Raw genomic sequence first — 16,561 nt, forward strand, 5'->3', positions numbered from 1 at the left:
AGATATAGGGTGTTCAAAATTTGAAATCAAAATCAAAAATTTGCCATAAATCGAGAACGCCTTCAAATTTTTTTTCAAAATTTAGTAACCAATATGCTCCTTACTAAAGTAATATTTTGACATAAACAACCTTTGGAAAAATTTAACCAGTGGCACACTGTCAGGGTTAGTTGTCACTTTTATCCTCCTTTCTTACGTCCTGTATATCTTTTGTATGAGTATTATCATTTTAATAAAATCAAATTTCAGTATATCAAATTAATGAATTATTTCAATTTAATTTAATTTTTAACATTAATACGATTTTCTAAAAAAACATACTTCTTCTTCATTTACTGACGGTGAATTGTAGTGACGACAACAACTGAAATTTAAGGCAAAAAAAGAAGTAATTAATTAAAGTTGTACGGCTTTCCAAGCTCAACCACAAGAAATCCTATTAGCATGTCACACGATGCTTTTAAGCATCTGTCGAAAAATATCTAATTTCCACACCAGCTAATTAAATAAGTTACAAAAAAATTACTTTTTTACCTATAATCCAGTATTATGTTTGTGTTTATAACGTGTTGAATTTTTTCTTTAAATAGATACTTTTGTTTGTATATTATTCATTGCTTCTTTTATAGTTTCATTCTAAATAATCTGATTTATCAATATTTACTTGAGGATCAGAATTTTACATAATTGTGCAGTTAAACATACAGCGTAGTGAAGCTTCGGTGAATATGGTCCCTTTTTTAAAAAAAAATGCCATAGTGACATAAAGGTTGTAATCTTCGATTTCCATTTCGTTCTGCTTAAGTACTTCTGTGATATCAATATTATAATAGGTAACTTTGGATACAGGATGTTACGTAATTAGATATTAGACGCGAATTAAGGAGAAAATGGAATACGGAAATATCGCACAACCTGAAAAGAAAAGACTAAACTGGTAGCAAATAATAGGTAAGTAAGGATGTGTCCTAATATACATCAACAGGTTCAATATAAAAAAAAAACATCGATAATAAAATATATAAAGTATTTAACTGTAAATGTAAATAATATGTCATTGTAAAATTATTTAAATTGATGGTACTGCAAATAATAAGAATAATTTTCGTATTATTTTATATTTGTAAGTCAAATGTTAAATTAACATAACCTATAAACAGGAATTGGTATTTTCCTATTTTTAACCAGCTGTCAGAATTTTGACGAATTTCGTTATAGAATAATAAAATAAATAATTTCAAAGAAAATAGTTTATTGAACAAAAGTTATGTTTAATGTAAAATAATATTAATAACAGAAGATTACATATGTTAAATTGAGGTACCATAAGATAGTTCTTCTTGTTCTTCTCATGCCGTCTTCTCATTGATGGTTGGCGACCACGTCTATAAAGGCGTCTCTATTCCTCGCAACATAAAACAATTCTCTAACGCTGAGATTTGTCCATTCTCTTATGTTACGAAGCCAGGATTTCTTCTTCCTGCCGATGCCTTTCTTTCCCTCTACTCTGCCCTGCATTATCTTCTGTAGCAGTACGTATTTGTCGTTGCGTAAGATGTGTCCTATGTAAAATGATACGAAGGTACAAAAAATGAAAGAAAATTAGGGAAGCTCTCTTTTTTTTCTTGTCTCCTAAGTCCAAAAGTTGTGATGAGTAAGAAGATTATCGATTGGTCTTGAGTTAACTCAAGACCAGCAGTGATTGTGTCAATGTCAACAATGTTTTCGATAGTAAGCATTTTATTTTTATTTTCTATTTTAATCATTTTATATTTTTTTGTTTCAGCTTTCCATTTCCCAAGTGAAATTCCAAAGAGTAGGTAGATTGAGACCAAGGAATCGGATTACTTCTTACCAATGAGCGAACAACCACCGTATCCCTATCCTTCTCTTGATAAAGGCTCCAAAGTGGGATGCATATAAATTATATATCTTCGAGTATCGTACTTATTAGAATAGAAATCGATCAGTATCAAAACATGAATGAGATGTATGTATGTCGATTCTAAAATGAGAATTTTTACATGATAATTCATTGAATTCATGAAGTTATTTGTGCAGTTTTTACACACTTTATATTAGGTAATATTTATTTATCTATGGATGTAACACAGTCTTAGAAATCGATTTTCTCACACTTAAAAATATCGGATTAATTTAAAATTTCGCACACTTATCCAGGAACGATCTTTGAACTTTATTGTTGTTGTTAATTTACAGTGGGTTCTGGGTTTGTAGTTGCAAATAAATTGAGTCCAATCTTGGTCAATGTTCGATTTATTGAACAGGATTTCAAAATGCGTTCAATTAACAATAATAACGGAATAACAATTTCGGAGCACGTTTTTCTTTCGCCTTTCTTTTCGCTTGTGTCACTATTACATGAAACTGTCAAAAGGTGCTTATCGCCTACTAATTTAATAAAATCAGAATACATTAGAATACATAATTACCAACTTTGACTCTATATAAAACAAAAGTATAGTGTGAAGTTGGATAGGGTCAAGGTTGGGTTGGGTTCGGGTCAGCTGTCAATTGATCAATTCTCAACAATTGTTAACCCATATTAATGATCAAATAAATTCAAAAATTTGTAGAGTTGTAAAGGACCGATGACAATATAATAATTTCATAAATTTGTACTATTATCTTGTCAGGGTTTTCTCAGAAACGGAGACTACTATATCGGCGAAGTGAATAAATCAGTAAGTTGATAAATAATCATTTGTATAAAATAGCGCTTAGTTTACCAACAACGTAAATGATTTGAAAAATAAAATTAAGTTGAAAATAGCCTTACCTAATTAAAGAAACTGAAAAGGAAAAAATAATTCTTAGTATAAGAAGGAAAAATGTTACTGTTTTGAAAACGTGACATGTTTCGTACAACAATATTCTTTCAAAACTTTGTTGACGTCAGTTACTTTATTCTTACATTAAGAATTATTTTCCATTTTTAGTCATTTATCATAATGAGTAAATACTTTCGTGAAAATGAGTTCAAAAATGAACGGAACGATAATTTTAAGAATAGAACATATAGATGAAAGACTTATAATAATAATCCACCTGTTAGCTAAAACATATCCACATGTATTCTACAGATAGTCCCATATCTCGTAGCTATTCAGTTGTAGCACTACCCTTAATCATTTATTTTCTATTTCTAGATCTTTCAAAGCTATGTCGACATATATTTTGTTTGATTCGATCACAAAAACAAACTGAAATAGATGTTTATTACTACCAAACTGAGTTTACCTTCAGTATCTGCAGCCGATCATTTCTTCTGATCCATGATAATTGGTGATACCATCGAAGTAGACAAAGTAATGATGTAAGAATCATTATTTGTGTAAACTTGATATACCCGAAGCTCGCTTTGTTCTACGCTAGAAACTTTATAAAAGTGCAAACATTTGTGACCCAACCTGTATTATTTCCATCTATTATGTAGTATAAACACACGATGTACGGTACAGATAAATAGTAAATCATTGGTAAATATGAAATATATAAAATCATGAAGAAAACTCACCAATTCTATAGCTTGGTTCTTCGGAGTCCTCATGAATTTCGCTAATGATTGAATTTTTTGCGAAATAAAAAGCATTTGATCCCTAAGCGTCATATACATTTTCACCCAATTTTTTTTGCGTTCGTCCCGAATCCAAACATGAGAAAATATAACAGGACACAACCCCTCTTGAATTACCATGTGCTGAAACAAACAACATGGTATAATATCATCGCACTTCTCTATCAACCTGATGAGTTGAACTTGAAGCATGAAACATACTATTAGCTCAAGCTATAAACATTAGAAGATGGATAATACAGGGTATTTCAAAAGTTGTCATCAATTTTTATAATACACGCTGTTACGCATTTGACCCACTTATAAAAAAAATATGTCATAGTTTTTTTAATATAGTTTTCATCAACACATCCTTATTAGTCTTGGAAAAACGAATCCAAGATAACATTCTTCAATTATTGAAAGAACGATTATTTCCTTGTATTCTCAAAAATGTTCACACAACCGAATTTTGAACAGAATTTTAACGAAATTCCGTTGTAACCACACTGAACCATTTTCTATATTCAAAATCGTCTAATGAGGATAAAAAATAATAGCTAGTCACTGAGTCGATTTAATATTTTAAATAGTTTAAGGTCCTTTTCATGAAATATTGGTTTACAAAGTTTGAGGACTCTATTATCTTTTGTTTGATTAAATGAATCTCAGTGTTACGTGGGTGATATGAATGATAATTGATATACATATTAGTTTCCTATACCAATAGATTGTCTCCAATCCTAATAAATTTACTGTCAGGGTGATTATTGTTAAGCATTCTTTCTTCCTATAGTAAACATGAGGATCGAAACTATTGAAGTGAAATAGTAAATTGGCAATTTCATTATGTGGAAGGGATAAAATTTACATACTACATACTTATTGATTAAGAATAGCTTGAATGGCAGAACAGTCCATAATATAATCCACTACGGTTTCTTTGTATAATTTTTTGATGCAAAATGAAACGTTGCCAGCGTGTATGATTCAACTTGAGATTACGGACAAGACTACAAATTAAATCTTTATCTAACAGTAGATAATAGACGAAACCAGCTTTGTCATCATAGATTAAAGTGAGGTTATTGGCATCAATGAAAGTGATTTTGTTTATAAATGTTATCATCAATTACGTAATAACACGATATAATGAAAGTAATGCCTTTTTGGTAGTTCTATTTCCATTTATTCAATGCACACCTTGTATAATGAACTTTCGTGATTATTTGACTGTTTTTTTTTACTTAAAGTAGGTAATTAACCAACGCAACTCTGTATAATGAAGTTATGTCTTTTTGGTATCTTTGTTATCTCTCGAAACATTTCAAATTTTACAAATGCTCCGATTTGGAATAGAATCTTTATAATCCCATATATTCAATGCATACACCTTGTATAATAAACTTCCGCACTTACTTCTACGTTTTTTTTACTTAGAGTACGTAATTAATGAACAAAACTATGTATAATGAACGTAATGTCTTGTTAGTACCTTTGTTACCCCTCGAAACTATTTTTCTTTTGTTTTATAGAACATTTCGAATATCCAAAATTCTACAATAGCTCCAGTTTTAGATATAATCTTCCTAGCTCCACATATTTAACGTACACACCTTGTATAATGAAGTAAAGAGTTTTTTGTACGGTTTATTTGTATAATTTTTTTGGTGTAAATTGAAACGTTGCCAGCGTGTATGATTCAACTTGAAATTACGGCACGACTGCAGATTAATTCATTATCTAACAGTAAATAATACACGAGTCCAACTTTGTCATCATAGATTAAAGTGAGGTTATTGGCATCAATGATGGTGATTTTGTTAATTAACTACGTAATAAACGAACACGAGTGTATAATGAAAGTAATGCCTTTTTGGTATCTTTGTTATCTCACGAAACCGTCTTGTTTTCTGCTTTAGAAGACATTTCGAATTTTCAAATTTTACAAATGCTCGGGTTTGGAATAGAATCCTTATAATCCCATATATTCAATGCATACACCTTGTATAATAAACTTCCGCGCTTACTTCTACGTTTTTTTACTTAGAGTACGTAATTAATGAACAAAACTATGTATAATGAACGTAATGTCTTATAGAAAATAGAAAAACACTGCGCCGCCGTCATCTTCATAGATAACCAGAAGGCTTTCGATTAGGTTTGGACGCTGGACTCGTTAGGAAGTTTCCGACTGCCAGATTCGATATTAAAATATATATATGAACACGAAAGTTGCTTAGCGTTCTTTGGTTACACCAGCAATGATTAAGTTGAGTAAATGTAAAAGTTATATGAGTGAACTATATGTGAGTTGTGTGTCATGTTTGCTTAATACTGATCGAAAGCTCGCTCACATTAGAGATTCAAAAGATATTTTGGACAACACATGTCACTGTAGGCTGGAGCAAAAAAATACATGTACCATCAAATTGGTGCAAGCAAATACATGTCCATAACAAAATAACTTAAAAACCAATCAAAAAAGTATTACTCTAGATCTATATAAAAGTTTTTGATTTTGTCCTTAGAATGTGTAGCGTAAAAGTATAAAAAGGTTTTCTGATGATTGCTAAAATCTTGATTACTGTAACTTGTACCTTTTTGCACGGCACCTCCTCAACTATAGCTTATCCAAAAAAATATTGACACTTTTCATGTTGAATCAAATTTTCATTCTGCGTCCCCTTTTTATCCAAATATTCACTGCAATATATGAAAACTACCTGGTAGATATAGTTATTTGTAAATGACTTGTGATTCTTCTAATATTGATAAACTTGATGTAACTGATGTGGAATATCAAAATAATTTGTTCTACATGTAATACGATTGGACATGAACATTTAAAACAACATTTTTTTAACGTCACAACATTTAAAAATATTACCTCTACCTGTAAATGTGTGGGAATCGGAGACACAGTTTTTTGTTCGTCTGTAGGGTCATTATCAATGTTCAACATCCCATTAGGAAAGAATTGCTGTAACAAACAAAATAAGAACCATTAATAAGAATAATTCCAACATTAATTGTACTATTAAGTATTCGTAATATCATATTTTGAAACATAATTAATAAAACTACAATAGATTATACGTAGTACGTACATCACCATTACTTATAACTTTTCAGCACTTTTTTACTCCCAACTATGTTCAGCCAAATAAAACAAATGAATCCCAAACAGTATAGCCTTGAATTTCACCTACAAGGCACTAAGGTTTTATTTTTAAGCATAATATTTTTAGGATACACTTTTATTTCTTGTTTTTAGGATCTGATATTAATTATTTTAAAATCTTCAGGATATATTTAATCATTTATCATAGAAGATTAGTTTATTGCTAATGTTGTTCAATTTAATTATTCCTCGTCATGTGAATTTATCCTGACAAGGATTAATATTTGATCCAAGTAACAGATGATAAATTATAACTCTTCTAGGTTACCATCCTATGACCTTGTAAATATAGAAATTACGAAACGCACCAATTAATTGTTTTTAGTACGTGCGAACAAAAGAAATACACGCAACGCGTATTCAATAACATTATCCTTGTAGATAAATTAAAAAGTATCCCATTAAATGATTAAATAAAAATGAACGGAGTTGATAAAATTCAACTAGTACATTGCCTGCCATCTGTTTGTGAACGTTTGAAAATAGCTTCTGATGTTTAAAATTTCAGAAGTAGTTTCCGTCTTGTGAGTAAAGCAAACCGATATCAAATTTGTGAAGATTATGATTTGAATTCAATAACGGTTAAAAAATAAATGAGTAAATATTTTAAATTCACAATTTACATGAATCCGTAATAATTTCGTTTGAAAGGAAAGAAATCTACATAAAGCTCCAGTATAGTCTTATGGACTTTGAACAGATGTCGCTAGTCGTGACAGCAAAATTTAGTTTTGTTTTAAATTAAATGATGAATGAATTTGATATTAACTTAATATAAGCTTCGTTGGATATAATTTATGAAAAAAAAAATGTTGGTAAAGATTATTTTTTGGCGAATTCATAAAATAGGAATGCACATTAATTACTTTCAAATACAAATTGATTCATTTCATTACATATTTTCCTCGCCGTTATGATATATTTCTACATTAATTAAGAAAATATTTTCACTGATTCTCAATATAATTCACATTTTTAAAAACAACTTTTACCATGCTTTTGTCCAATGTGAAGAAGGAATACCATGTACGACCATCCTAAAAAGTGGAAAACCAAGAATTTTTTTCCAAGAAAGAGCAGAAGGACTGGTAAGAAAAACAAAAGACAGGATGAGGTTTCCAGAAGAAAATTATCGTGTAAATACCATACAAAGAGTACCGCGGGAAAAAGGCAAAAATGTTCTAAGTATTCTTCAATCCAATTAGCACGAATACCAAGATGTTGTGGTCAACTAAGGCAGATGAATGAAGAAAAATACTTGACACTTTCCAATCCAAGCAAATGATAGTTTTCATACAGATAATATATAAGAGCGTCTTAACAATGTAAGATATGAAAAAAAAAAATAAAATTCGCTGGTCTGGTGTGCGATTTTGACAAGATGGATATCCAGACCTTTTTGAGATTGATTAAGGGAGGAAGTTGTATATTAAGAACAGCCTCAGTAAATTAGTTGATTTTGTACGTCAAATTCACGTTGGATACGATATAATGTTAATGCCCAAACTTAGCTACATCAAAATAACATAATTTTTTACCAAAACAAGATAACACCTTAAACCAGGGTAGAAGCCTTTGAAAATGATAAAAAATGAAAAAAAAATAGTAGAATGAAACTCATTGGAACAGGAGTAGAATATAAGAGAAATAAAAGGAAGGGAAGGGGATGAGTGTGTAAGAGTAAAAAATTGTAGGTAATAAAAAAATCTACGATTATTGTATTAAAAATTTTTTCCACATAATCTCGAAATTCATGTGAAAATTTTAAAAAATGAAGTGTTTCGTTTTTTATTTTTATATTTCAAAAAAATATTCTTCTTTCATGAAATTTGATGAAAACTTTTCACACTGTAATTGATTTGAAATATTTGTTTTTTCGCCTTATTCTGACTTTATATCGAAAAAGCACCCTAATTTTGGAACGAAAGTTCTACCGTCAAAATTTCAGCTTTTTTTAAATTTTTGTTTTTCGTTGAAATCTTTACTTTCTGATGGTGTAAAAAAATATTACCATCACTACGGTAAATTTCCTCAGAAAAGAGAAATAAAGAAAAAACCCGAATCCGAAAATTTTCGTAAATCATGTACAATTTTTGGATATTTATTAAAATTTTAGACTCTAATTACTTATGTTTATCAATGTAAAATGAAATCTCACGTTTTTCGTGTAATTAGAGTGTAAATTTTGAATAAATAACTAAAAATTGAACAGATGATTAAAAAAAATTTGGATACAACTTGTTTTTGTTTTTTTTTTGCCTTTTCTGAGAAAATTTACAATCAGAAAGTAGAGATTTCAACGAACCAAAATTTCAACAACTTTCTAAAATAAGCTGATATTTTGATAGGAGAATTTTCGTTTTAAAATTAGGTAAGTCAAAGAAGGTTATAAAATAAATATTTCAAATTACTGTGTATTTTGGAGATGAAAACGTACGTAAAATATGAAAAACTAAAAATTTAGTTTTTGGAATTTTTCATATAAATTTTGAGGTTATGGGAAAAAGTGTGAATACAAAAATTGCAAATCTCTCTACAACGTTGCTATTTGACTTTTTTCCATAAGACATAAGACCAGTTTTGATGGAAATCGAGATAAAAGGTGTTTTACCCTTAAAAAGTCATCCTCTTTCATTTCTCAACCTCAGATCGCCCGTGAATTATTTTTCATTTTATTTTTATTATATTCTCCTTGTTCTCCAATGAGTTTCATACTACTAAATTTTTTTTTTGGATTTAAAAATTTCTGGATTTCTGGACACTTTTATCTCGCAAAGTGTATGATGGAGGATGACAAGTCGAAAAAGATAACAATTTTCAGAAAAATACACGAAATAGATGTTCACGTCGTGGAAGACCTAATGAGAAATGCTTGCGGAAAATTACGCCTAGTTGAGGACCACGGGCCCCACCATTTAATTCAAGTTATTAACTTTATTTTATATCTTATTGAAATTAAAATAGTGTCACTTTGTAGAAAAAACGTTTGACTTAATCTTTTTAGGTATTATAGGATATGATATTTATGGTAATCATTGACGAACGAAAAAATTATATTTATTTATCATAATGATATTATAGATAAGCTAACCTAACCTATCCAATGCTAATATCTTGCCGATTCAGTTTATTATCGAGTGCTAGCGGCATCTCAAGGTCAATTAGAGCCAGAATTGGATAAATTCAGAGAATAATTGCACTATTTAAAACAATTCATTATTCAATATAATATACCTTAAAAAGAAAAATACTATTCATATGTTTCATTGACTTACTTGGGGATGATGGAAGAATTCGTATTTTCTAAAATCTTTTCTGAACCTAAATTTGAATCTCGCGTGGTAAGAGAATCGTTTCATATCTCTATATGCTGCTAAAACGTATTCGTGGTCTTCTACCAGTCTTTCTGAAAACAAAAACAAAAAGCATTGATAGAATTAGTTTATACAATTTTCATACCCCAACTAAAATTTATATCTTATTGTTTATTTGGGTAATAGTAAGCAAGAAAAAAATTGTTTTGTCACAACTGATAGTTTATTACTCATAAAACTTTGTATGAACAAATAACGTAATAATTGGAAATGGCAAATTTGGGTCAGTTCCTCTTTTTAAGGACCACTACCACCAAAATACTTGATGACGTTTTTTAAAACTCATTTCCGTAGTTGTCAGGAAAAAAATTCAAAGATGAGTGCAGGAAATGAATCTTTAATTACTACTATTCGATTTTTTTCAAGAAGTCAGGCACATCATTTCATAATTTTTACTGTTCAACAATATTTTCAAACTCCCAGAAATATTTTTAGAGAGAATTCCAAACTGGATTCATGTCAAATTTTTTGACCAACAAATATTTCCTCTTTCAGTTTTTCTCCGGCAATATTTGGAAATATTGTTTGCAAATACCGGAATTTATCACTATCTTTGTTTATCGCCTTCGCAGAGTTTAATTTGTACGGGGGGTAGAATATATATTTGATGTTCATTTAGCCTGGAATATACTTGTTACTTTCTTACCTAATGATTCTCTCTGTCCCTGCTGTTCCACAGACAAACCGTTGATTTTGAGGTCCATGCACGCATTCCATTGATGCTTTTGATACTTTATTAAATTGCTTTACCCACTCCGCATCTTCTCCGAACACCTACGTGCAACTGTTTAATACATTATTGCTGATTGGATTCCCTTTTTCGTTCTTCGGGCTCGCTCCTTTCTCTTGGGTAAATCGCTGCCCGGTATACGTCAGCCTTTTTTGTGTACAGAACTTCTTGAATGTATAGTGAAACCAGATTCTGGCGGTTCTCTTCTCTAAACATATTCACCACGATAGTATCTGTTGACGTGCGATTCCAATTCCTCTCTATTCATCGTCCAGCGCTCTCATTAGTAAAACGTTTGCAGTGCAACATCCTGTAAGCCCGGGAAAATCTCTCTTGCCCATCGTGTGCAAGTAGGGTGCAAAATACCCATGTCCGGAGAGAAATTGCGTTAATGCCATGGTTCCTTTCTATCCAAGGTTGCTCGCTTGATCAATCGCTTCGTACACCTTCCGATTTGATCTTGTTCCCAAGAATTTTGACATTGTTTGTTTGACATCGTGCGTGTCCTCTCTTCCTGTGCTGTTCTCACCCCGAATACCTCTAACTTTTTTATGTATATTGCCTTTTTTACCAAAGGGAGAAATTTTCCTGGAACAACTTCCGCAACCTGGCTCCCTCAGACTATCAAATGAGCTGAAGCGACTCTCAATGCCGCTCTTCTCTGCACCTACTTGTCTGTGCTTTTTGTTTCAAGTTTCTTATCTTCCACTCGAATAAGAATAATGTTATTGATCCTCTTTTTTGCAAGAATGACAACTCCGGCTTTGTTCAGGACCAACAACATTTAATGATCCTCCATGTAGCTGTTGACCATCTGCATCACAAAATGCAGTTTTAACTGGGCCAGCTCCAGATGCCGAGCAGCTATAAGTGCCGTTACATCGTCATGTTATCCTCTAATAACGTCACTTCGGGCATCCGTTGTCACAATAGATCGTTGTTGTGCGCTCACGCATTCATTTAATCGTGATGGCGACCATTTCGTCACGGATATTTTCTTTTCATTGTGCCGAGAAAGTCTATTTGTTAACGTAAACTTTAATTTTTCAGTTCAGGCTTGAAGAAATCGTCTACAAACTGCATAAAATGCTATGAATTCCCTGTAATTGTGCGTCTTCTTTCATCTTAATATCGTAGCCCATATGGTCACTTTATGCGAATGGAGGGGCTTTTGATATGTGTGTTTTGGGTTGGTTATACACCAGTAGCATCAATTTTGCTTCTTGACTTGTCCATTGATATGAAAATGAGCTTTATCCGCAAACAACATGTTGGTAAATGTTGGAAAGCGCTCAGTCAACTGGTTTACGAAGTGAAGCCTCTCACCAGAATATCGAGACTTAAATTCTTGCACCAATTGAATTTTGTAAACGTTGCAGCCCCAAATCTTTGTGTAATATATGAAATAATTATGATTTATACACGTTTAAAGTAACAGCACGTTTCCAAATAGACAAGTCAGACTGTCACCAACAGACAGAGTAACACTGTCTGCGTTTTTGACTGTTGTAGAAGACCTTAGATATTCGAATTTTGGTTAATCGAGTGTTGATCCGATCTCTTCAAATTTCTCGACCCATTTTCCAATCAGTCGAGCGCCTGGTGGATCATTCAAATGACATGTACATGGCAAATATTGCAGAAACGCTCTATAGCGACTAAATTTTCAGAAGCCAAGCTACCGATTTACATACCTCCGCACCCCTTCAAAAATGAGCTTTCTTTTCAAACACTTAAAGCCAGGATATCAGTATCTGGACAACGTAACTTTCGTAACTGATGTTAACAACTTTCATTGTTGTAAGCGATTCAAGAAGTTCTACTTTAGATTTGTACATTTCCTCGATGTTTAAACTACTTCGTAAGACTGACAACGTTGTTCAAATGAGACATCTGTGACGAGCACATATATTTAATGTAAGATCGGTATAACTCATGATATTGTGATACCAATTTTTTTTATGTTTATGCTAATTGAGGAATTATTGATAATAATTGCACTATTATTTGAATAAACGTTTACATTTTTTAATGCTTTCAAAAAAAAGCACGTGTATGTTTAATAATTATGTGCATGCAATTTTTGCTCTTATGAACAAGCGATATATCAACTCATTAGTTAATTGGACTGGAATCAATATTTTTAGGATCGAAACAAGAACGAATTTAAAATCTAAAAACCGAAGAAGCATACATGTATACGGTGATGAACCTTTACCTAACGCTAAATGTTGAAAGCAAAAACTCTCAGTTTGCCTATTAAACAAATAAATAGTAACAGAGGAAAGATTATACAAAAAAATCCAGATAAATTTAATAGCCTCATTGTTAATGAAATAGCAAAAGACATGAAGTTAAAAGTGTTGCGATTACCACCTCACATATTGGGTGAGTAATCGACGTTTTTCAAAGTAGCTAACCTAAAATTAAAATAAAGAAGTATAAATATTTACTTTACATTCAGTGTATAAACTATAAACCTTTTCTATATAAGCTGTGCTATAAAAAGTTGTCCCCGCAAATACACTGGTAGAAACTTTTGATACCTCTAAAAATCGGATTCAAAACTTACCCAAATCATATAAATTTTTCTTTTCTGTTATTATTTTTGCCGATTGATTGTAGTGTTTTGTATTTTTATATAATTACTAGCCTCTAAATTTATGTTGCGGCTGTAAATCAACTGGAAAAATAGGAAGTTGGAACGTGGTGTAACAAAACGCAGCAAACAGATAAACGAAAAATATATCATTCAAAACATCAATCTAGCCGTTAATTTGTTAAAAATGGTATATAAACTGTGTTTGTTTCGAGTTTCTATTACCTTTTCGTGCCGATATAACACGAGATCAAAGCGAGGCAACCCGCGAAACGGTTCCGTTGGCACAGTCTGATTCACATTTACCATTTTATGTAAAATTTCTCCGAAAATTAAGACCAAGGTGTTATTCGATTCGTATTGTTAACTAGAAAGATTTTAAAAATTTTGGTGATTTGAAAAAGGGTCTAGAAAAATCAATAAATTAGCTAAAAAAAGTTTCGACTCCCGAAACTGTAGCTCAATTATTTATAATTTTTACAGAGCCCTGAAAATAGAGCCAAAAAACGGGTAGTCTGTTTTCCGCTCTCTCTGACACAATAACTTCTTCTTAAAGTGCCATCTCCGAACGAAGGTTTGGGACCATCATGACTATTTGTATTTTATCTACAGCTGCTTTATACAATTGGTTTGATGTACAGTTATACCACTCTCTTAGTTTCGCAGCCATGATATTCTTCGTTGTCCTATACCTCTCTTTCCCTGCATAATCAATCTTTGGAATTCGTATCGTTGTCCCCTCATTACATGACCGAAGTACTCTAATTTGCAGGCTTTTAAGGTAGTCAATAATTCTCTTTGTGTTGCTCAAAACTTCTTCATTTGCGATTCTATCTGTCCATGATATTCGTAATATTCTTCTTAATATCCATATTTCAAAGGCTTCCAGTTTTTTCATTATTGCTTTGATTAAAGTAGCTGCCTTCATTCCGTACACAAGGAACGAGTTTATATAACATTTTATCATTCTCTTTTTCAATTCGTTATCGAAGTTTTTACATTGAAAGAAATTTTTCATTTTATAAAATAACACAATAACAGAAAAATTATTTAAACATGTTAAATATGAATATGAAGGTAAGTAAACTTTTTTTAAATGGAATGTTAACATTAAAACCTCGATAATTATTGATCTAAAACCCCAGAATTTTTTCCCTCAGTGAAATTATTCTTAATAAGTTAAAAAATAGATAACCTTTTAGCAATGCGAAATCGTCGAACAAACCTCAGACATTAACAACCAGATAATTTTCGACGCACAAGAAAAAATTTCGCATTGGGCCAATAAAAGTTGTTTGTGAATATTGTGGCGCATTTTCTGGAAAAATACGAGGATTATAGGAAATAGAAATTGTCATTATCGTTTCCGCAACATGAGCCATCGCATTCATTGTTTCGTAGCGAAACACCCGAATAAAGAAATTTTCGATTATTCAATCCGACATTCAAGGTATTATTTATTTGAATGTGCCTAGCTTGCCAGCGCTTAATTTAAGACTCAAAGATTCAAAACATAAACCAACCAAACTTGTACAACAGAACGCGATGGTAATAAGGAAATTTATGAACAATGTTATTTACACGGCGAGACACAATGGAAAACTTGAAGGTCGGGAAGTCCTATGAGAATCTCCATGATCCAAATCGATTTGCCGTTTGAGTTTAAACGACTCCAATTTCCGATCCGTCTTGTATTCGCCATAACCATTAACAAATCGTAATGACAATCTTTGAAAGTTTGTGATCCGAATCTAGAAAATCCATGTTTTTCCCATGGTCAATTATATGTTGCATAATAACGGGTGATAAAACCTGCAACCTATGCACCAAAATACCTGGCCAAAAAAGAATCATCAAAACGCTTGATTTTGTTTATTTATATTGATTATCCTAATGAAAAATTGAACTATTGCCTCTAACAAAGTTCGCCGGGTTAGCTAGTTAATATTAATAATGAAAACTGTCTACTCTAACAAAACAATTTGTGTAATGCTTTCGAAAGATGTTGAATGCTTATTTTGCTATTACTTATTCTGTATCTGCTATGGAAATGAAAGATAAAATAAATAATGTATTTCAATTATCATATTAATATGATCAACAAACTATATTGGATGTGATATTTTTATTGTCAACACAAAAAAAATAAGTTCTAGTGTGTAGAATAGATAAATGTTTTTTTTTATTAGATCTGCAGTACCATAACGATAAAAAATAAAGCCGACAAAGCATTAACTCAACTTGACATCGATTGTGTAAGAAGGGCAAGGTCAAAATGATAATTCCAGTGTTACTATTTATATAAACAGATGTATATTACTCGAAAGATAGCAATGAACTCGACGATGTCGAAATAGCGTGTTTAATATTCTGAGAACATTTCTCTTGTATACTGTGAAGATGCCACGCTGACTCAACTAATCAGGGAAACGTTTCGAATTTCGAGGTTATGTTTTTGACATTATCCAGTCTCCCAATTGTTTAATTCAATTTTAGTATGTTCTTTTTTATTTTGATGTTTTTTTTGAGCTCCTTGATGCATTTTTTCGTATTCGTAAAGATTTTTTCAAAGCTCTCCGTTTTTTAATGACGATCAAGTAAATAAAAGTTTGTATCTTCAAAACCTTCCAATTTATTGAGGGACAAATGATGATTTAATTATAATAAAAGTATATCTACAAAAAATGAGGATAATTATCAAAATAATAAAAACAAGCAGCTGAAAGCAATCATTCCAATGAAACAGGAAATTATCAACTATTTTCAGTATCTTTCTTTCAACTATTTTTATAGGTACAACTTCCTCAATAAAACAAGTTTTCTACCTCTGACTGACCGATACCTGACCCAGAAAATTCCATGTTGCCTTCTTTTATAACCTTCTAAATGTCTTAATAGCTTGCAATTAACTTAATCCTTTCAGATATACCTGATACACGGTTTAGGTAAAACCAACACTCTCACACGAACCCTAGAGAGACGTTTTAAATCGAAGAAGAGCTCATTCTCCCTCGGGATACCAAAGGCAGCAGTTTTTGAACTCCTACATCTCTGCAGAGCCACGCTGCTCCTAGAGATTTGGCACGCGCGATTTGGT

General features: G+C 31.4%; 2 protein-coding genes across 6 annotated transcripts in view; one reads left to right on the plus strand and one right to left on the minus strand.

Moving 5' to 3' along the window:
• The window catches only part of LOC130442195 (growth factor receptor-bound protein 14-like), a 385,241-nt gene that overhangs the window by 322,281 nt on the left and 46,399 nt on the right, over nucleotides 1–16,561 (minus strand). For 2 of the 4 annotated variants that reach the window (XM_056776316.1, XM_056776314.1), the window contains exons 4-6: nucleotides 10,037–10,167; nucleotides 6,474–6,560; nucleotides 3,539–3,721 (exon numbers count right to left, since the gene is read on the minus strand). In XM_056776316.1, coding sequence (XP_056632294.1) covers nucleotides 3,539–3,721; nucleotides 6,474–6,560; nucleotides 10,037–10,167 — 401 coding nt within the window. Of the gene's footprint in view, nucleotides 1–3,538; nucleotides 3,722–6,467; nucleotides 6,561–10,036; nucleotides 10,168–16,561 lie in introns of all 4 variants that reach the window. The other 2 variants (XM_056776313.1, XM_056776315.1) reach the window with 1 other exon arrangement.
• The window catches only part of LOC130442196 (uncharacterized), a 51,952-nt gene continuing 35,840 nt past the window's right edge, over nucleotides 450–16,561 (plus strand). The window contains exons 1-2 of one of the 2 annotated variants that reach the window (XM_056776319.1): nucleotides 450–951; nucleotides 1,787–1,990. In XM_056776319.1, the coding sequence (XP_056632297.1) occupies nucleotides 1,914–1,990 (77 nt within the window). In that variant the 5' untranslated portion in view covers nucleotides 450–951; nucleotides 1,787–1,913. Of the gene's footprint in view, nucleotides 952–1,213; nucleotides 1,991–16,561 lie in introns of those variants that run through there. The other variant, XM_056776318.1, reaches the window with a different exon arrangement.

This window comes from Diorhabda sublineata, chromosome 3, assembly GCF_026230105.1.
Source record: "Diorhabda sublineata isolate icDioSubl1.1 chromosome 3, icDioSubl1.1, whole genome shotgun sequence".
Taxonomy (NCBI): Eukaryota; Metazoa; Arthropoda; class Insecta; order Coleoptera; family Chrysomelidae; genus Diorhabda; species Diorhabda sublineata.